Here is a 22,448-nt window from a genome sequence, read left to right on the forward strand (position 1 = left end):
ACACTGTATAAATAATAAAATAAACTACTACTTATTACTTGTCCTACTATTCGTACTTTGTGGTTTTTCACTTATCGTGGGTCTTCAGGATGCAGATCCCCGTGATACAAGAGGGACCGCTGTATTCCTAAATATAAAGATGGGTACCGCTAAAACTTATGAACTCAGACAAGAACTCACATTTGTTGCCTAGATTTGCAGAAATGTTTTGAAAGTTTGAACATATATGTATCTTCCTCGTTCTGTTTCTTTCACACACTTACACGCGCAAACACACACATTTTGTGTTTTGTTGCTCAGACAGTGTTATCAGTGCGTAGCGTGTCTCAGTGTACCCTCTCCTGTCCTCTTCTCTTTTCTCCTCCTTCACTCTGACACTTTTTCTTATCTCCTGCTGTCCTCCTCTTCCTCTGTGTCACTCTGTCACGCTCCACCTCCTCACTCCCTCCCTCTGTCTGTCTGGCCACCCACTGAAAAATGGGAAAAATTATCTCATCCTTCAGCTGCACTTTTCTTTTCCATCCATCCTAACGTGCCCCATCTTCCTGCTCCAGCATCACGCTGTCTGTTTCCAGCCCTCTGTTCTTAAACGCTCCTCAGCTTTTTGTTTCTGTGTTCACCCTTTGCCTCGAGCTTTGATCTCTTCATGCTGCAGTGTGTGTGATACTTCCACAACACAGAAACTACCAACAATAATGTATTTATTTAAGCCTTTGTGTGTGTGTGTGTGTGTGTGTGTGTGTGTGTGTGCTTGATATAAGCGAAGAGCCACAACTTAGTTGTTTCTGGGACAACAGCACTCATTTTATTAAACCAACCTCTGTTTTTCATGCAACACACACTTTGAGTTAATCTTTTGCTGATGACGGCAGGCTGCAGTGGTGACCCCAAGTTGTCAAGGCAACAGATGACTGTTGTCTTTTTGTGTTGTTTGCTCTTCGCTTGTGCTAAGATGCACATGGAATAATCATTACAGTTGATAAACACATAATTGGGCTCTACAAAATCTTACACGAGCAAGTACGGCTGAGTAATGTCTTCATATTAGGTTTAAACTGTTTCAGTCTGAACTCTGTAACATCTTTTTGTCCTTTTTCAAGCAATATTTTTGTCGTTTTTAGTATTCTCAGTGTCATTAAATGAAAGTTATTTAACTCGCTGTTTTCATCCATTTATTTCATTCATGCTCCTGAGCCTCGTACCAGTATCACGTTTTTGTTGTAGATGCTGTGTTCTTTCTCAGTGGGATGCTCAGGTTGTCCTTCTTTTTTTGCTTGTTCAGGATGGACTCATGCTGTCAGGAGAAAAAACTAAATGGATCCCACTGAAGGAGGCTCTGTCGAGACTGGAAGGACTGAAAACAGAGTCCAGAATCCTTTATCTTTATAGGGCCAGTGGATTCTCATCTGTTGTAGGATAATGGTTCATATCCATATTTTTCAGGACTTTCAAATCCCGCTTTCAGACAGTATTTTAGATTGGCATATGGTGTGTTGTTATTACATGTGGTGTACATGCATGAGTCAACATTACAGCAGTAAATTAATTAGGGTGCCCAAAGACAAATTTGCTGACTTGCAACAATCTTAGGTCACAATTTAACGTGCAAATGAGATACTAGCTGTATTAATTTTTCTATTCACAGATAGGTTTAGGCACTGGCTGGCAGTGGAGACTCAAGACATGATTTACTAAGCAATTAAGACTCTAATTAAATGTGGTGCTGTGCTTTCATGTTCATAAATCTGGCCCTTAAGCCGTTTTTATCATGAAAGAACAGAAAAGATAAGTAAAGACAGACATGAGTTAATTGTGTCTTTACATAAAATTATAATAATAAATTCATGCAAAGTGGTTCTCATAAATACTTTACCTTGTCCTCGGTAGTCTCCAGGTTTACCCCTGTTTTTAGGCGTTACTTGTCCTTAATTCCTTATCTAGATTGGCAAGCGCTGTTAGAGAGCTGCAGCCATCTGTTGTCAGCTGTTGGTGAACTTCCTGATGAGAATCTGTACAAGCTCAGGATTACAGACATGGCTTTAGATGCCTCCGTTCACCTGGGGCTCTGGGAGGAGGCTCTGAGATACGGCATGAAGACACTTCCAGCTTACAGGTAAGTCGGTGTCAGCCTCTTATTCTGTGTGCGGCTCTTATAGATTACGGCCGTCCTTTACATAAAAAACTAAAACCCACATATTTGTTTATTTATTTACAGATTTTAAGGGTTGGGATATAATGCCTTGATATCTGCATGAATTAAATACAAACAGCATTATAAAGGAAAATAAAGACAGCAGTTCATCCAGCATGCAAATAAATTGTTACTCTCTGAAGGATGACAGATTATAACTACCGTAATTTCCGGACTATAAGCCGCTACTTTTTTCACATGCTTTGAACATCGCGGCTTATACTATGCTGCAGATAATTTATGGATTTTTTTTTTGATGAGCTAACGAACTTCATGCCACCAAAACATTTAGCTTTGTCACACCCAGGCGCTCACATAGCTGCCCAATACACATCTCTTTTGGGTGGGGAGCGTAGCGATCAATGACTTCCTGGTAGACTACTGTATTTATTTATTATCAGTCGTGCTATAGGCACTGTGCAGAAAAAAAACCAACATTTACTATATTTGTGTGTTATCGGTATGCATTTAATTAAAAGTAAAAAATATATATTTCTGTGTAAATATCTCATGTTACAACATGAACACCCAAGGCTTATAGACAGTTGCAGCCTATTTATGTAAATTTTCTTTTTAAACTTAGCGGGCGTGGCTTATATTCAGTCCAGAAATTACAGTATTTTGATTTAGAAAATTTTCTTAAATTTCAGTGCCTTCAAAGCCATCACAAATTTTACTAGATTAGAATTTTAGATTTAGTTACTTGAAATCAGCCAAACTCTGAAATAGAAGGAAGATTTTTTTACCAATAAGATGGAGATTTAAAAGATGGACCATCCAATCCATCCATTCATCCATCCATTATCTTCCACTTGTTCTGAAGTTGGGTCGTGGGGGCAGCAGCTTGAGCAGGGAGGACCAGACATCTCTTCCCACAGCCACCTCTTCCAGCTCTTCTGGGGGGACCCCAAGGCGTTCCCAGAGAAACTGAGAGACATAGTCTCTCCAGCATGTCCTGGGTCTTCCCCGGGGTCTCCTCCCAGTTGGACATGCCCGAAGCACCTCCCTAGGGAGGCGTCCAGGGAGCATCCTTACCAGATGCCCGAACCACCTCAACTGGCTCCTCTTGACGTGGAGCAGTTCTACTCCGAGTCTCTCCTGGATTACCGAACTTCTCATCCTATCTCTAAGGGAGAGTCCAGCTACCCTGTGTAGGAAACTCATTTCAACCGCCTGTATCCGCGATCTTATTCTTTCAGTCACTACCCAGAGCTCGTGTCCATAACTGAGTGTAGGAACATAGACTGACCGGTAAACGGAGAGCTTTGCCTTACAGCTCAGCTCCCTCTTCACCACAATAGACCAGTACAGAGTCCGCAATACTGCAGACCAATCCGTCTGCCAATCTCACGCTCCATTCTTCCCTCATTCATGAACAAAACCCCGAGATACTTGAACTCCTCCACTTGAGACAAAACCTCACCCTCGACCTGAAGAGAGAAATCCACGCTTTTCCAGTTGAGGAACATGGCCTCAGATTTGTAGGTGCTGATTCTCATCCCAGCCGCTTCACACTCGACTGCAAACTGCTCCAGTGAGAACTGGAGATCACGGCACAATGACGCCAATAGGACCACATCATCAGCAAATAGCAGATGGACCACAATTGCACAATGTCAATTTTTTTTCATTCAACCTTTATTTATACAGGTAATTAATTTATACAGGTAATGAATGATGAATATCACAAAGGTTTCCATAAAAGAAGCACAATCTCTTTAAAGTTGTCATATAATGTCACAATATGTTTTTATTCATAAGTGCAGTAGATTACATATTCTACCCTGCAAACGACTGTAATAGCTTAAGGCTACATGCACATGTGATTGATTGCACTAGGCCCAATGCAGACGATCAGCTCACGGCAGAAAGAGTCAAGTTACACTATACATTAAAAGAAAATTTCCTTCATGATGAAAAAATAGAACATAAACATTTTGCTTGATATTCTTGAACCTGTCACCAAAACTAGGTGTCTGTAAACCTTGGGATCCAGTGTGACGTTTGGTGTAACTAAAAATAAAACATATAAAAACAACATGACACATGGGCTTACACTGCAAATTGAACTTCAGGTAAATACATGTTCACAAACATTATGTTCATCTGCCAGAAGCAGTACAGACGGGGCGATGCAGCTGCACACATTTCATAAGACATGACACTGGTTTAAAGTGACGGCTCAGATTGAGTAGGAAGAAGAAAGACTGATTTTGTGTGAAGGGCAGAGCTCAGTGTCACAGTCATGCTCTCACACACACCAGCAACAACAGAGCCACAGGAGAGAAACAACAACAGCTCATAAAGTAAAAAAACTAACTCCGAATGAAAGATGGTGAAATGAAGAGAAGGATGGAGTGATTGGAGTCAGGTGGAAAATATTGTCCAGACTAAAAGAAGCTGAGGGGTGTGGGAGGGATGTGTCTGAAGTTTGGCTTTTGGATGTAGATTTACAACTAAAAGTTCTACAAACTTTAACTTTCTTTTTCGAGGTCTTGTGAATTTATTAAAAGTTTTCACGTGAATTTTTTAATGTCAGCAGCGTGAGTTGGAGAGGGTTAGAGGAGGAGGTTTGGAATGAGAAACCTGTGTCACAGAAAAGGCTTGATTAAATTTAGATACGGGGAAAATGAAGAAAATAAGTAAGGTTACAAACTTGCAACAAAAGAGGAAAATCATTTCAGACAAATGGCAAATAAACAATAGGAGACAACGATGTAAGAAAAGTAATTAAGTAGACGGAGAGACGAGATTGAGGAGGAAAACGTAGGAGTGGGAGGAGGATCCTACATATTCATCTCCTGTTTTCCTCTGGGCTCCTGATGGCATAAAGAAAGATAGCTGCAGGAGTTCTCCGTGTTTCTCTTTCTCCTCTCCTTCTTCTTATTCACTATTCCTTTCTTCTTTCTCTCTTTCTGCAGGTCCTTCCTCGGTTTCCCCAGTTTGTCACGCACAGAGAGGTTATTCCTTGCAAATATTACACACCTGCTGCAGGCGCTGCGAGACAGGCTTATTGAACGCCTCCACGCTGCACATATTTTACTGTTAGAGATATGTTCCTACACACATTCATGAATATGTGAAGCCATGTGCACCTATTTGTGAGCAAGAGCTGATGTACGAGTATGGTTCACACACATCGGGTTCAGTTAAACCTCCGTGGACCCCACCCCAACATACAGACATTTCAACATCCTGTACAATTTTTTTAGACAATACTAAAAGTTAGAATTTCCTAAAACTTACTTACACATTTTCTTATTTTGTTGAGTTTGTCCAGATTAAATGAGCATTAACATTCAGCAGAATTATGGAAATTAATTTTCTGCATCAACTAAACTCTCAGTAGCCCAGCCAAGTGCACTCTCAATGTCAGTTTCTGAGAATTTGTTGGTGGACTTATCAAATAGAAAGTTTTTTTTTTTTTTATGCCTGCAGCATTACAGCACACTTCCTCCATTATTTGCTGAGGACAAAAATATTTTGGCAGAGGAATGATGGGAAATCTTCAGGGGAAAATCAACTTACCGTATTTTTCGCTGTATACATCACTCCGGTGTATAAGTTGCATCAGTCCAAAAATGTCTCTTAAAGTGGAAAAAAAACATAAATAAGTTGCTTCGCCGTATAAGTCGCATTTATTATGTGTCACGGCTGACCCCCCCAGGAAACGTGGGCTGTTGTCATGCCAAAAATTGATTGGCTGCCAAATGGTGGCCGCGGGACCGTGCACAAGAGGACTTTAACAATAATTTAACAAGATTAACACTTTAAAACAATTATTTGTTTGCTCGAAATTATAGGAAAGGTGTGTCTCAGTTTAACTTTTCCTTAATAAATGCACTTTGATGGTCAAATCAGCTGCATTTCAAAAATTGATTGGCGGCTACAGGAGCGTGCACGGGAAAACTCGCGGTTGCATTTCTTAGAAATTTAACACAATTAACACCTAAAAACAATTACTTGTTTGCTCGACATACCATACCACTTTATTTATTAAGCTCTTAAAACAGCAACAAGGCCAACCAAAGTGCTGTACAACAGAAACAAACAAGCAAAGGACACAGCAAAACATAAAATAAAGTAAAATAAAAATATAGATACGAATAGCAGAAGATAATCAGAGTCAGAGATACTTTATTGTCATTCGCACCTCATGTGGTACATGTGGTGGAGCGAAATTATGTACACAGGGTCCCAGTTACATCCAACAATAAAATGTAAAAGAAAAACAGTAATAACATCTAAGATATGAACTAAGAAAAACATCAACTAAATATACACTAAGCACTTATAACATAAAAACATTATGTTGAACATCAGCACAAACATTCAAAAAGCGTTCAATACAAAAACAACTGGACTTTATTTGTAACAGAAGACGTTTCGCTCCTCATCCGAGGAGCTTTCTTAATTCAATGAGCAGTGAGTGAGAGATTCAGGTTATAAGGCTGAGTGAGATAAGACACACACACATATGTAGATTTGATAAGTCACACCTCCACACCTTAACAGTAGGGGCTTCTTAAGTCTTTGTTACTCTAATTCACAGATGAGACCCCTCTGTTCCCATCAGGTGTGAAAACCGGCTGGGAATCAGACTTAAAGTTGCATTATAGGTTTTTGAAAGTGGAAATCTGAGGCCTCCTCCTCTGTTAAGAGACGGCTTTTCTCTTTTTACGTCAATTGCTTCCTTCACCCCCCTCTCAAACCATCAGTGTTCTCGGTCCAAAATGTGCACATTTTGGTCCTCAAAAGAGTGTCTGTCCCTTCTCTGTGAGGTGGAGGTGAACAGCTGAATCTTGTCCAGAGGAGATGGCTCTCCTGTGTTAAGCCATGTGTCTGTGAAGAGGCTGTTTAGTTTCTCCAATGTAGAGATCTGGACAGTCCTCGCTGCATTGGACCGCATACACTACACCACTCTGTTTGTGTATGGGTGTTTTGTCCTTAGGGTGGACTAGCCTCTGTCTGAGAGTCCTGCTGGGTTTGAAATGTACTGGGATGTTGTGTTTGTTGAAAATCCTGAATCTCTCACTCACTGCTCATTGAATTGAGAAAGTTCCTCGGATGAGGAGCGAAACGTCTTCTGTTACAAATAAAGTCCAGTTGTTTTTGTATTGAACGCTTTTTGAATTCATCATGTCCTGGATGACTGAGAATCTTCACCAGCATATCAGCACAAACATGAACATGAGTCTGTGTAAGCAGATGAGCACTCATGAACACATCAACATTGAAACAGATCAGCAGCAACATGATGTGATTTTTTCACAGTGATTATTCTGGTTAGAGATTCATGAGTCTTAACAGCCTCAGAATAGAAGCTGTTCCTCAGTCTAGTGGTTCTACACTTAATGCTCCTCAACCTCCTTCCTGAGGGGAGTGGGGTAAAAAGTGTGTGTGCTGGGTGAGTGGGGTCCTTCATGATGCAGGTGGCTCTCTTCCTGCATCTAGAGGTGTAGATGTTTGTGATGGTGGGGAGACTGACTCCAACATCTTCTGTGTAGCCTTTACCACTCTCTGGAAAGCTTTTCTTTCTGCAGCTGTGCAGCCTCCATGCCACACGTTGATGCTGGAGCACAGGATGCTCTCCACTGCACACCTGTGGAGGTGAGGACTGAGCTTCCTAGTCCAGCTCGTCTCAGCCGTCTGACGAAGTAGAGTGTCTGATGAGCTTTCTTAATCAGGCTGGTGGTGTTGTTGCTCCAGCTGAGGTTGTCATTCATGTGTACACCCAAGTACTTGTAGCTGGAGACCACTTCCACCACAGATCCTCTTATGTTCAGGGTGGTGTAGGTGTTTTTGTTCTTTCTGAAGTCCACAATCATTTCCTTTGTCTTCTTCACATTGATGTGAAGGTTATTCTCTTTGCACCAGCTCTCCAGGTGTTCCACCTCTTGCCTGTAGCTTGACTCATCATTGTTTGTGATGCATCCCACCACCATCTGCAAACTTTACAATGTGACAGCCTGGATGGGTAGCTGCACAATCATATGTGAGCAGAGTAAACAGGAGGGGGCTCAACACACATCCCTGAGGAGAGCCAGTGCTGAGGGTTATGGTGGAGGAGGAGAAGTTGTGGATCCTCACTAACTGTGGTCTGTTTGTTAAGAAGTCTAGTACCCAGTTGCAAATGGAGGGGCTTAGTCCAGTGTGAATAGTTTGTCCATCAGGGTTTGGGGGATCATGGTGTTGAAGGCAGATGTGAAGTCCACAAAGAGCATACGGACATAAGAGTTTCTCTGCTCCAGGTGGTTGAGCGCAGTGTGGACCACAGAGGAGATGGCATCCTCTGTTGATCGGTTCTCACGGTATGCATACTGATGAGGGTTCTCGTTGATGTTGATGGTTGTTTTGATGTGGGTCATGACCAGTTTTTCGAAGCATTTAGCGACTATCGGGGTGAGGGCCACTGGCCGATAGTCATTCAGACCAGTCACTGTAGAGCTTTTCGGGACTGGGATAATGGTGGCAGTCTTCAGGCAGGTGGGAACTGTCTCCAGAGTAAATGAGGTGTTAAAGATGTCTGCCAGCACCTCGCAGAGCTGATTGGCACATTATTTCAACACTTTTCCATGGATGTTGTCTGGGCCGGTTGCCTTGTGCAGATTAATCCTCCTGAAAGTACTCCTTACTTCAGCTGAGGTCACGCTGAGATGCTCTTCATCCGATGGTGAGGTGAGTCTGGTGCTGGGTGGTCTGTTCGCGTCTTCAAAGCGTGCATAGAACTTGTTGAGGGCATCAGGCAGCGTAGTGTGTAGCAGTAGTTGTGAAAAGCCTAGAGAGCCCTTTCGCACCTCTAGCGGTTGCAAATGGTAATGTTTAATCTGGTACATGTCAGAATAAATGAAAGCAGATGTCAGTCAAAAAATGATTATAAATATGGAAAAAAATATATATATTAGTCACATCGGTGTTTAAATAGTAGGACTTGCAAATTTACGCAAAAGGTTTGACTTATACGCTGGAAAATAGGGTAATTAATTAATCTAAAGTAGTGGATTGATTTTATACTGAGTCGTTAGTGTTGGACGACATTCTCCTTTTATTAAGGTGTTAAAAGCTTGTAGACATGATAGCCTCACATGTATTGTGAAATTAAATTCATTTTATTTTCCTAATTTAAACATTGTGAGAATTAGTATGGGAAAAAAATGTTGACTAAAATGTAAAGTTTATCTAAATCTGTTTTTCTGTTGTTGTTTTTTAAATTTATTTCCTTAATAAGCTAATCCATGTTTCTGCCTCATAAAAAAGAAAAAGGGTATGATTTTTTTTTCTGCTCAAGTGGAGTGCTTCATTAGTTCCACTGCATTTGCCTGAAAATGCTTCATTTTCCCACAACTTTAAATTTTCTCCTTCCCTCTCGTAGCCGAGAGCGACAGCAGCGAGAGCATATTTATCTTCACTCTACTCTCACAGGATAATAAATTAAAGGAAAAATCAGGAGAAAGCAAGCTAATTAACAAATTTTATGTGCCTTTTGGTTTTGCATACAAAAAAAAAAAATGTAATTGGAATGTGGTCTTGATGTGCGTGTTTGTTTTGCCTCGGTTGCCTTAATTGCTGGTTTGATAATTAAATCAGTATTTCAACGTCTTGTCATTCATGGAGCACTAATTCTGTTGGTTTACCCTCTGAGCTGTCGTTTTAATAATTCAGCTTTAACCACAGATCTGGGGTCCACGTCTGTAATTGGTGAGCTTGTCAGTTAGTGGTTTCGTTCGGCGTGAACAAATGAGCTGAGGGAAAATTTTGTTCATGAATTAGCAGAGAAGTTGTGGAGCTGCTAACGACCCCGGGTGTGGCCTCTACAAGTTAATGCACTTTAGCTTGACATGATTTTACAAAACAGACGTCCCTTTTAAATAAAAATGATGAAAAACTTTTGCTCAAAGAAACTTTCCATTTTCAGTGAATAAATAATGATGTTTTAATATTAACTGTGTATGTAATATTATTAAACTCACGTCTGGAGAACGTTAAAATAAAGCAGGGTAAAAGGGTGAGGTGGATTCATATTGACCTTATTTGTTTATATGTTCAAACATTGACATTGATGTGCACGTGAGTGTTCATGTTTCAAGGCAAACTGCTAAACTGAAAGACTATGAGATGGAAAAATGGAGGTTTTCTGTTTTTCCATTACATTGAAAACCTGCTCTCCTATGACATTTTAAGCATATTAAAATTTCTAATGAAGCGGAAAGCCAAGGTTGTACTGATGATAGAGGCAGGATTAAGATTTAAAGCAGACGTAAAGCCGAGTAAATGAATAAAATCCTGCAGAAGAGGAAGGAACTCCACAACTGTCTGTACTCTGTGGATTCAGGTGTCGGATTTGTGCATCCAGAGGCAGAGCTGTGCCTCATTTACAATAAAACATAAACATCTCTTGTCATCAAACTGTGAAAGAAAATAATACAAGAGTGTGAATTTTCAAACAGTTGAATTGAAGCAGTGAAACTGATGAAATGGGATCGTTTGTGTTTAGAAAGAGTAAATGAATCATGGCGCCTCTCTGCCTTTGTTATTTCCAAAGACTGCACTTCCCTGATCCACATCCTGTTCATGGAGTTCAGCTGATGAGAGTCGGAAAGCTGCAGCATCACCTGGAGAACACCGAGGACGCTTTGGACACATTCAAACAGGTCTGACCCATCAAAGTTGCACATTATTAAAATCTGTTATTAGCGTATATTTTCATCAGTAAAAAAAAAATAGTGGTTTCATTGCATTTTATGATGGTTTATTTTCTATATTCACAATAATATAATTGCTCCAGTAAGGAAAGCTCAACAGGATTTCTGCTCCTTCCTCAGGCCTTTAAAATCCTGAAGCTCACTCACGGTGAAGATCACCCCCTGAGCCTCGAGCTGCAGATGAAGATGGAGGAGTGTCGTTGTGAGATGGATCACCAAGTGTTGGGCAAACATTAAGAAAGACATCAAGCTCCTGAACAAAGAGGATACATATATGTATGTGCCAGATGATGGCAGTATAAGACTGTTTGAACTGAAGGATGGTTAGTGAGGGAGCAAGCAGTTTGTCTCTTTAAGAAAAATGGGAGGGAGGCACCTTGGTCTGTCTCTCCTACATGTCTCTCCTTCCTTTTTTTTGGTTCTCAAAATGGCAGACGCTCGGTGTGGTTTGAGCTCTTTGGCATAACATTTTTCCACGCAAAGCTTTTAATAAAAAAATCAGTAAACAAGTTCTCAGCTTCTTTTTGCAGAGAAAAACAACTTTTTACATGAAAGCACGTTTCAACCGTGAATTTTGGAGCTTCAACAAGACGGAGGTTGTTTCCCAAGGTCGGCCTGCTAGCTTAGCTCATAGCTTAGCCTCTCAGCTTCGCTGCTTTTAACCATAGACTTTATTTATGTCTGTTCTTTTAACAATCCAAAAAAACACAATTTTGGACGGTTAAAATGGATTTTAAAGAGAAAGGGAAGGGTCATTGAAGAGCACCGGAGTTGAGCATTTGTCATCCAGTGTCTTCAGTAGAAAGAGAGATGGAGAGACAACCAAGCCGATAAATGAACATGAGAGCGATAATTTTCATTTATCATGCGATTAATTGATTTATTGTTTATCGCGACAGGCCTGGTGCAAACATTCTGAACACAGAAGTCTGATCAACTTTTACTATAAGACCAGAGAAACTAATGAACCAGTGTGTAATATTGGACTTCATGGTAAACATGATTTAAATGATTTAAACCATTTTTGCCTGCTCAGCTGCAGGAAAGGGAACGCAGCAGTGAAAGAAAAGTACAATGTCCAATTAGTAAATGCTGCTGAGAGGTATCTGGGACCAGTTGAACGAAAAGAAGATGCACTAAAGTACCACAAACGAGGAACTCCATACATTTTCTCCAATCGTCTACGGCTAGTTTTAGATGCACAGAATCACAGAGAATGTCTCTGACGAAGCTTTTCATTTAAACATGAAACAAAAATACACAATATTTTAAGGCCTAAGTAAGTACTGCTGACAGCTTGTTTGGACACGCTGACGTTGGGGCTGTGATATTTCTTCTGTTTGGGTTTGATCTGTAACCTGTTATTCCCTCGTTCTGTCTGAGACGGAGATCCAGAGGGAGTGAGGCCCCCTGTGGGCCCCTGTCTCCAGAATAATCTGTGGGTTTCATCATGAGTGATCTCAGGCTCATGGCTTTGTGTGTGTATGTGCTGTTTTAGTAAAGCCAAGTTTTCAAAACATCCATCATCCTGTGTATATCCATCACCCACACTTCCCCTGCTAATCCTTGTTTTTTGTGTATTTCTCTGTTGGTGTGTGAGGCCAGAGTGTGTCTGCGATGAGGAGAGTTTCCCACACACGTTCATGGACACTTCCCACATTAATCCTAAAAATCAGCTTTTTACAAACTCATGACGACATTTCTGGTCCAGGGAAAACCCAAATGTGTGTGAGACACACGAGTTATGGATTTTTTTTGTTTGTTTTTGTTTTAATCCAGCTATGGTGCATTGAGTTGTTGCTTGTTTTGTGAAGTTTATGTTAAAAAATATATATGACATACTTTGTTCTCAGTTGTAACAGTTTCTGAAATAAATGTCCACTGACTTCCATATGTGCAATTTTATTTTTTGTATATTTGTTATAGAAATGCTTTACTTGCAAATGTTCTCATTTCTTTCAAAAGCTGAGGGACACTAGTTGACCAATCAGCCTGTAGAAATCGTGTCCTCCATCTTTTTCTACCTCCCCTTCACCTGGAACCAAATCTGTTACTCAATTATAGCAGTGATCAGAAATTAAAAGATATACTGTAGATATGTTTCTAAAATGTGCACTAAAAGTTAGATTTAACACAACTTCCAAGTACTTTATATTGTTTACATTTTGCTTAGGTTCATACATTCCACTGTGTACTATTACTGTGTAAGAATTAGTGTTCTTTAATATAGATAAGTTTTACTGTGAGCGCTGCAACTTGAAAATGTATTTACTCCCTCGAAGCAGCTAATTGTATACCAGCTATCTTACTCCTGTGTTGTAGGCTTTAGTGAAGTGGAGATGATATGAAAATAATCTCCATGCTCATAGTTTTATCTCTTATCAGGTTTTCTTTGAACCAGTTAAGGAAGACTTGGTGAAGATGAAGACGATTCACCTTCCTTGTTATTAATTACACACCACTGAGCATTTTTGTTCTTTTATAATAAAATAAATGTGGTCTTGTTTGTGAGTGGAGATATTTTAAAATCACACCAGTGACCTCTCCAACATGGGCAGATCCTGAAAATTAGAAATAAAAACATTTAAAAATCTCTTGAGGATGAAGTCTGATTCTGGTGATGTTTATGTTGAACACCAACTATCAAATGGACAGTACTTTATTCTATTTTATTCAGTATTCTTTGCACTGTCGTCTTATTAATTATTCAGTGCTTTATAAATGAATAATAGTGAAACTTTCCCAGGAGCCTAAGCTTCATTTTGTGATTATAGCGCTTGCCTGGGGTTGGTCTTAGTAATTCAGCTGACAGGAATCATGGAGGATGACTACATGTTAAAACGGCTTGGAGGATAAATTTCCAAACTCCATTTTTCTCCTCCACTCATGTCAAATCCAATCGTCTGCTGATATTTTTCTCACTTTCTTTGCTTTTTCCACACAATTTCTTGTGTTCTTATTCTGTCTTTGCTCCTTCTGTGTTGTGTTATAAACAAAGCTGTCAGATGAGCTTTCTGTGTCCATTTAACCATCATTTAAAAAATCATTCCTGCTCTGTTTGAGTCCAAGCACTAAATGTGATGATTTTATCAGAACTGGTACAGATTACACAACAACGTCTGCCAAAGTGGAGAAGAATCACATTTTAACCTCTTTCAATACATTCCTTTATTTACATCCCTCCATCGTTTTCCATCAACACAATATGTCAGACCACATTCCACAAAGCAGAAGCTCTGCAGAGGACTTTACGTTAAAACAAATGAAGAAAACTCAAAAACAACTGAAATTATTGCATGGCGTATTCTTTCATTTGCACTGCATTGTTGTTTTGTTCATTATGAGTATTTGTCACAATTTATAACTTTTTCTGAACAAATATAAACTACTTAGAGTGTTTAATTTTTTTTTTTTTTTTACAAGCTGTACAACAAATATTTGACACCGTCTATTAATTATGGCATCTGTTTTGGGTAAATGTGGTCTGATCTTGACTGCACTGAGCAGTCCTTAAAACTTAAAGATGCTATGTGTCAGATTTTTAGATAGCACGTTATAATTATTGAGTTTTTCCAACACATGGAACAGCACATACTGTATATAAATTAGTTTTTAAAGCTTTAAAGTGTTTTTTCTTCTATAACTTGACATTAGAGATGGAACTTGGTGACTAATTTGGCTTAAAACGCACCATTTAGTTCACGTGGACTCCTATGTTAGCTTTAAATAAAGACACCAGACCGTTGGATGGCTTTAAGTTATTGCTGGAATTATAAAGTGCTACCTTGTTAGATTTGGCAGTGATTTATCATGGATGAAACATCCCACATAGCATCTTAACACTAAACATGTACAGGCTTTTGGCTCATCCTGGAGTCTGCGTTTCCAAATCATCACCTGCTAATTACACAAGGCTGTTCATACAGTTACAAACATTTTATTAAAAGTTTCTGGTCTGTTTCTTACAACTGATCCCTGTTTTTCTGCTTTCCATATACAGTCAGGCTCATTTATTTGTATTTAAACTTTGGGACCATCGAGTAGACTTCCAGCTTTAACTCGACGCTTCAACAGAAACATGCTTTTATTTTTTATATTTTCTTGTACTGTACGCATCTTTTTGTGCTACATTCTGTTTCACAGCATGGAGGGCTTTGTGGGTTTGCAACTGGATATAAAGCCTCCGTGTTTACATTCATGGAGACATCTCTTGATTGTAGACTTTGACCACGATGCGTTCACAAACTCGTGACTTCTTGACTTTGTTGGAGCTCGTGAGGGAAATTTTCTTCACCTGTGCTTGATAATTTTTGTAGTCTTTGGGAAACAGGTGCACGTCTTGCTCATCAGTAAAATGATGGCATTTTTTAACCATTGAAAATGCAAACGTGTAAAAAATAGGGATGCACGATATTGGATTTTTGCCCGATATCTGATATGCCGATATGTTAAAACTTATTTGGCCGATACCAATGTTTTATATACTTTCCTTTGTCAGAACATAGCCCTCTTATTTAGGCTTATTAGCCACAAAAATTGTGTAACAGCTGTAAGAGCTGGTGACATATATCCAGTAACAGCCATATCACTTTGACTTATATTAAATGAAAAGTGTTAATTGTTATTTATTAGCATTAGTCACCTGCGATGCTGTCTAACTTGTGGAGGCTTGTTCCAGGTTCCTAGCTGCAGTGTGGGATCCTAAGTTCAAAGTTTTTGTCTATCCATTGTTCCGTAAGACTAATTATGCTAACGAGGCTAACACGACGTCCAAATGTCTGTGGTAAAACTCACCCAAGTGCTATCGGCTATTAGCTTCGCAATGACGTCAGAAATGACGGCTTGTAACTCGGGTAAGGTTACGTCGGAAAAGTATCTGACTGGGGACGATGTAGCGAGGCTCAACGTAATCCAAAAATCTTCGGAATCCGTCATCCTCAACGACAAAAAAACTTCCGCATGCCGACATTTTGAATTTTCCTCGTCTGTGCGATCAGGTAGGTGCGCGTGACGTCATCACGGGCTGGCGCTGCAGGCATCCTTGTCACTGGGTTGTCATACAAAAACAGCACCTTTTATATCTCTGAGTTATTTTGATGGAATAGCCGATGTCCGATACTTAACTTTAATGTCAATATCGTCCGATACCATGCCGATAATATTGTGCATCCCTAGTAAAAATAATTACTGTACTGATGCCAAAGGAGTTTTTTTTTTTAAAATTTGCTGAGTTAAAGCTGAAAGTTTACCATGTAAGCAGATTTTTATTCATTTTTTGTCCCTTGATCAACAGCAGAGCTAAAAAAAATTAAAAAAAGAAGCTGTTTACACTCAGATGGACCTGACTGTAACCAACCAGAGGGTGAACGTGAGAGGAGACCCTAAAACCAACAAGAGGAGCAAATTAAATCAACAAAAAAATGCACAAATATGAAATTAAAAAATTAGCACAAATGTGTGCACGGCATTATATATTTAAATATGACATGGGTACAGCAAAGTATGTACAGTTATTGTTCTTAAATGCATAGTAACGTTTTAAGTTATTTAAGATGAAGATAAATAAAACCTTAAATTGTAGCAATAAATAAACTTTCATTCATGATTTGCATGTTAGTTTGTGGAGTTTAGAGCTGGTTGCCACTGAGCTGTAAAAAAAAAAAAACACTATGGGATCCAGTTGTTCTAAAACATATTGTTTAAATTGGCTTTTTTTTCTGCGTAATTGCAGCACATAAAATGATTTCCTTTCTTGTGTTTCTACATTTTATTTTTCCATTAGTCCAGTAGAACTAATTTACAGCGCTTTAGACAAACCAACTCTTGTATAATTTCTACCCTGAAGTCAAAGTTTGTTCCTTTTCAAGAATTCAGAGCGGATCAACAAGATCTCACAGAGTGCTTCCTGCGTGCAGGGCAAAGCCAAACGGAGGAAAAGTTGGTTCTGCTAACAGAGCGATGATGATGATGTAGAAGAAGCATATGAAGGGTACTCGTTTGTATTTAAGAGGAAAACGGGCTCTTTCATATATTTATATTTGTACAAACATTGAGATCATAAACATTTCAAGCACCATAGATAGAAATATTAACAAATTTAAGAGTCGCTATCCATTCAAAATAAATGGAACCAGGCAGAGCTATGTGTATTTTAACTTATGTATCTGCTGTTATTAATATATTGTTACTTTAAAATTCATCCTGATTTCAATAATTGGCACTCTTAATGCAAGATTTAAATGAATTTGCACGGTACTGTGCATACTTTGAATTAGTTTCCTGCTCCAAAATTAATTTGAAATGTCTCTTTGCATTTTATTTACCTGCATAGTCTCTTTATGGTCCAATTGCACTCAATACAAAACAGAAAATCATTAGAAAACACACATTTTGACAAATCATTCATTTTCTTTTAGAACGGAACAACACAGATACAAGTAAAGGACAGTCTGTCTGTCAATGGATGAACTACACGGATCAGAGCAGGATGTGTTCACGTCCACTTCCCTGTGACTCTTTGTTACATTTCTTTGCTTTGTGAACATGAAAACGTCATCGCGTCTGTAGCAGGGGGAAATAAGCTGCAGGGACGGCCCAAACGGTGGAAATTCAGCGTGCTCTATTTGTGAGAACGCTCTAGATACCGTGACAAATTAGCTTTATACTTTGTGATTTAAGACAGATTATATATATATATATATATATATATATATATATATTTGTTGCTTTTTAAATTAGATTTTGTTGGAGTTGGGCTTTATAACTTAAGGTCTTTAAAAGCTTTTTTTGTTTGTTTCAGTTCAAAGTAGTTTTGCGGCTCTTATGAAAGATCATACACTGAACGATAGGGTACTGAAATGTCTTATTTTGCAAAACACTAAACCACAAGAAAACATTGCGTTTGGAAATGACAATAAATGGAAAATCTTCCAAGGACGCTGACTCTGTGTGTTACTATGCTAGCACCGTACATATCGTCTGTACATAAAAACAGAGAGAAAGAGGATCGGTCTTGGTTTTGTTATAAATGTTCACAAGGCACTTATCTACATCATATCCTGTTTTCCTCTCGGTGAGTTAGTACAATAACTCTGCGTCATTCTGTGGCGAGCGTGCTGCATTTATGGTCAAAACTCTGAAAAGTGCGCTTTTAAAAAGTTAAATTTGTTTTTCGTTTTTGTTCCCCTATTGTTTTAAAAAGACCTTCTTTTTTTTCAGGCTTCCTCTTCTTTCATCTGTTTATTCTTTAGAGTCTTTGAGGCATATTTGTTTTTAATTTTGTTCACTGATCACTTTTTTCTTTTGCACAATTCCTGACGTACAACCATCTTTCTGCCTTTTTGAGCAGCCATTTTCATTTAAACTGGGTCTCCGGATGAACTAAAAGTTTATCTGTCGTGGTGCTTGTATGTTGTTTCCATATACCTGCAGCCGTCCTTCTGTTTCACATCTGTAGGATTGTGATTGAGGGGTTACTTCCTCCATGGGTCCCTTTTATCCTCCAAATTTCCAGTCGCCCAGCATGCTGGGCAGTTGTTGTAAAGAAATGTTTTCTCAGTATGTTTGATTATGGTAATTGTTGCAATTGATCTAAATATTAGCATCTAATTATCTCCAGCTGTGTGTCCATCCCTTCCTTTTCCACCTCGCCATCACTTAATCCGTCTACCGATGTCTTGAGGAAACATCAAAGCAGGTAATCATCATAAGATGGGCTTTGCAGAAGTTGACTCTGGTCTCCAGTTTGTCTGTCACTGTCTCGAGAGCTTCCAAATACTCCACTGAGTCCACATCGTAGTGCTGCTGCAGCTCAACTAGATGCAGATGGACAAAGAAGAGACTGTCAGGGTTTGATTTTTAAAAAATCGCTGCGTGCAGTTTATATCAGCATCAAGAAAAATCAGAATAAAAGTTCTAAAAATTACACAAAAGTACATGTTATTTTCAATAAAGGATTGCCTAAAACTTGTTCTGTAGGCCAGTGGTTCCCAACCCTGGTCCTTGAGGAACACCATCCTGCATGTTTCAGTTGTTTCTCTGCTCCAACACACCTGATTCAGTGGTTTAATTACTTCCTTAATTTCAGCAGAAGCCTGTTAATTTCATTTGAATCAAGTGTGCTGGAGCAAACAAACCACTGCAAACAAGCAGGGTGGTGTTCCTCAGGGTTGGGAACCACTGCTCTAAGCAGTTGTTTTTTTAATCTTCGCTCAGACTTGCACACATTCCCTGATGTGCTTCGCTTACACTCAGTGGTCCATTTGTGCGGCTCCAGCATCAAGTGCTGTTTAGTTTGCTCCAGTTCTGTCTTCAGACACTGGTACTTGGCTCTGACTTCGCTGATTCGCTGCTGGCGGTGCTCCAGCAGACGAAGCTTGGCACTGACGTACACCACCTCCTGATGGATACACAGAGAGGCGGACACGCAGAAAGGATTTTATTTACCTTTATATTTCCAGAGGAACAAGTTGTGAAGCGCATGTGATTCTCTTTCAGCAGCATTCGCCCCTCATCGATTCACAGTGGGACCACAGTCTGGTTTTGTTCAGGACGCAGGGCTGCTTCACTGGAGCAGCTGGAGGTTAAGTGGCTTTCTTGAAGCAACTGCAGGAAAAATCTATACTCCCTGCTTTGTTCTCTTTCCTTCATTCCAATGCTCACAGAGCTTTCTACCTTAAATGCACAGACGTTTAACAATGGAAAGCAGAAAAAAACCTCCATGTGCACTGCTTTGCAAATTATTTTACGAATGTACTTTGTATTACAAAGCCGTGAGTGTTCATAATGATCTTTAAATTAAAGATAACAAAGTAAGAATGAAGAGGGTGTATTATTCCTGCAGAAGCTGTTGCTAATATGTATTCCATCTGTGAAAATCATTCTTGTACAAGTTTCTGTTCTCAAAGACATTATCATGCATTCTTTGTGTTCCAATGTCACTTCTCTCCAGCTTCCTCCTCTGGTTTTCTGTTTGCAGAACGTCTATTTTTTTTCCCTTGCATCCATCAACTATTATTTATCTGATCATTTTCATTGGCATGCAGTGCACTGATCTTTTCTCTAACCCTTTTAAATGCTCTACACTTGCATAGATGGCCCATTTTACACCCCTCCTCTTCCTCTTACCTTGCTTCCTCCTTTATCCCTCCTCTTCTGTAGTCGTTCCACATCGTCTATCTCATACACCTTGATCTCAAACGTTTCTGTTGCGGTGGCTGCGCCGCGGTGGTTCGAGGACACAGGGGGCCCCAGTGGACCATCTACCCAGCATGCACCTGGACTGGAGGAGGACGAGGAAGAAGACGTGATGGCTTGTTTAGAAGAGCGCTGAGAAGGTGACGAAGAGGAGGAGGAGTCCAAGGTCAGAGCAGGGATGAGACGCCGACGCTGGAGGCCTAAAGACAAGTTTCACGCAAGTTTTTTCAGTTACACAAAAATATTTTTGATGCAACAAATCATATGTGTATGTGTGTGTAACCCAAATATCAAACCATGTGCACCCACCTACAACCCTACAACATTCATGGCCTGGTGCTGAATGTATCCATGTTCTGTCTTTTTGTACATCCGCCAGTCAAAACTGATAACTAATACGATAAAAATGAAATAAAAATCACACGATAGATTCAGTTCAATATATCACTCTAAACTCCTGACAGAAATAATGAATGTGTTTAGTTATTTTTTAAAATTTGAGCCATTTTATAGGAAAATATAAAACAATTCAGGAATCTAAAAGTAGAATATATAGTCTAAAGATGAAAAGATTCAACAAGGAGATGAATAAATTAATAATATATATTACATCAAAAATAAGAAAACAGTTGCACTGTCCAGTGAGAGAATTAGAATCTGCATGTGACAGACATTAAAATGAGATTTTGAAGCTCGCAGCAGGTCAGCCTCTGCGCTGTAGGTTAAACACTAGATGAACACACACTGATAAGGTGAGTTCCCATGCTCAGTCTTCATGGAAATTGCCAGCCATGTCGACAAGAATGAGACTTATCAAAAGAACGGACAGCTAAAGTGTGTGAGAATGGTGGAAAACTGTGATTTTAATAAGGCTGTGGCCATTTTGGGCTCAGTGCAGCACAAAAAGGTCAAGCAGAGACGTTTGTATTTCCTCAGGACATAGCTTATGACTGGACAGAGACAGACCAAGGGTCTGCAGGGAGGAGATGGAGTCTGAGACAGGGATGAAAACAGAAAATCACAGAATCCAATCCAGTGTATCGCATCAAAAGGAAATGAGGCACAACGAGGGACTCAGCTGGAGATGTAATTACCAACATGGTAGGACATTGCTTTTTCAGGATCTTCACATTTTTTAAATCAAAGCTAACTCCATCACCACCCTTTGTTTTGTGCCGTGGCAGTTTAAAAGCAGGTTGTCTCTTTGATTCATAATATCTGTTGTGGGTGATGCAAACTGAAAGCAAATGCAGATTTTATGCTAAATGGAATAAAGTTTGGAACGTATATTTACACTGACGAGCTAATTTCTGTTAACATCAATAATAAGTCACAGCAGACAGAGCTGCCTCTTTCCAATCTGGTTATATCCAAGCTTAACTAGATTAAAGTAATTTGGCAGGTGCATTAGTTCTTTGTGCTGAATTCTGTTGAATATATATTCATTACAGTCCACAATGGCACATTCACTTTTACTATTTCACAGATGAATAGTTAAGGTCACCTTTCTGTCACATCTTGCAGCCGCAGCTTTCTTCACTTAGTGCCTGCCCACGTTTTTCTCATCAAGCTTTATGCCAGCAGATCTTCCTCACTTACGCTCATCTTTCTCAGTGCAAGTCTAATCATTCTTTTCCTTTTCTAGGTGAGCTTGTTTGCTAAAACTGACTGAAAAATAATTTATATTGGAAATAAATTGATTTAAAACAATCAATTTTCTTCTTAAATGGACAGTTCTGGGTTTGTTTGTTTTTTATGAGGTTGCATGCAGTACTTTTGAGTAGCTCCTATCCCATCAGCAATAGATGTGGGTGTTTAGAGATTCAGGGATACATTCTCCTGTATGAGCCAAGCTAGCTGAAACTTAGAATATGGGTCCATTTAAGAGCAAATGTCTTTCAACAACAGCTTTAACAACCTTTTTTAGAGGGTAAAGTGAATGATTTACTGTACATTTTTACTTAGATTGTTATGTATATAAATACAGTAGTCCCTTGCTACTTCGCAGTTCGTTTTTCGTGGGCTAGCTCTATCGCAATTTTTCAAAATAAGATTAGACATGATGCACAATTGGCAGATTGATGGATGAGCTGCACAATCGTCATGCAATTTTTATTTAAAATAAATAATTTTAAATGATTTAGCATCTACTGTGTGCAGCCCACAGCTGTGGGAGAAGATTCCTCCTACAGCTGATCAGCTGATCTCTGCTCTGCAGCGGAGAAGTAGGCGTGGCCGAGAGGGCTGGCAGAGAGCAGCCGGAGGCAAAGAGCTGAGTTCATTCTGTGCTCTTTTAGAGCGTTTAGAGTTTATAAACATTGTTTAGAATATTGCAAGAGTGTGGGAAAGGTTTAAAACGC

The 22,448-nt window shown here is 39.4% G+C and overlaps 2 protein-coding genes across 2 annotated transcripts in view; one reads left to right on the plus strand and one right to left on the minus strand.

The window, feature by feature from the left end:
* smyd3 (SET and MYND domain containing 3) overlaps positions 1–11,208 on the plus strand; it is a 52,134-nt gene extending 40,926 nt beyond the window's left edge. Inside the window, exons 5-8 of the mRNA XM_037693601.1 lie at positions 1,283–1,394; positions 1,942–2,113; positions 10,734–10,842; positions 11,014–11,208. Coding sequence (XP_037549529.1) covers positions 1,283–1,394; positions 1,942–2,113; positions 10,734–10,842; positions 11,014–11,130 — 510 coding nt within the window. The 3' untranslated portion in view covers positions 11,131–11,208. The remainder of the gene's footprint in view (positions 1–1,282; positions 1,395–1,941; positions 2,114–10,733; positions 10,843–11,013) is intronic.
* A 6,634-nt stretch (positions 11,209–17,842) lies between these two features.
* Positions 17,843–22,448, minus strand: part of kif26ba (kinesin family member 26Ba) — a 105,820-nt gene continuing 101,214 nt past the window's right edge. The window contains exons 23-26 of the mRNA XM_037693612.1: positions 22,074–22,117; positions 20,020–20,288; positions 19,141–19,291; positions 17,843–18,707 (exon numbers count right to left, since the gene is read on the minus strand). Coding sequence (XP_037549540.1) covers positions 18,559–18,707; positions 19,141–19,291; positions 20,020–20,288; positions 22,074–22,117 — 613 coding nt within the window. The 3' untranslated portion in view covers positions 17,843–18,558. The remainder of the gene's footprint in view (positions 18,708–19,140; positions 19,292–20,019; positions 20,289–22,073; positions 22,118–22,448) is intronic.

This window comes from Nematolebias whitei, chromosome 2 (genome assembly GCF_014905685.2).
Source record: "Nematolebias whitei isolate Nwh7 chromosome 2, NemWhi1, whole genome shotgun sequence".
In the NCBI taxonomy this organism is placed as follows: Eukaryota; Metazoa; Chordata; class Actinopteri; order Cyprinodontiformes; family Rivulidae; genus Nematolebias; species Nematolebias whitei.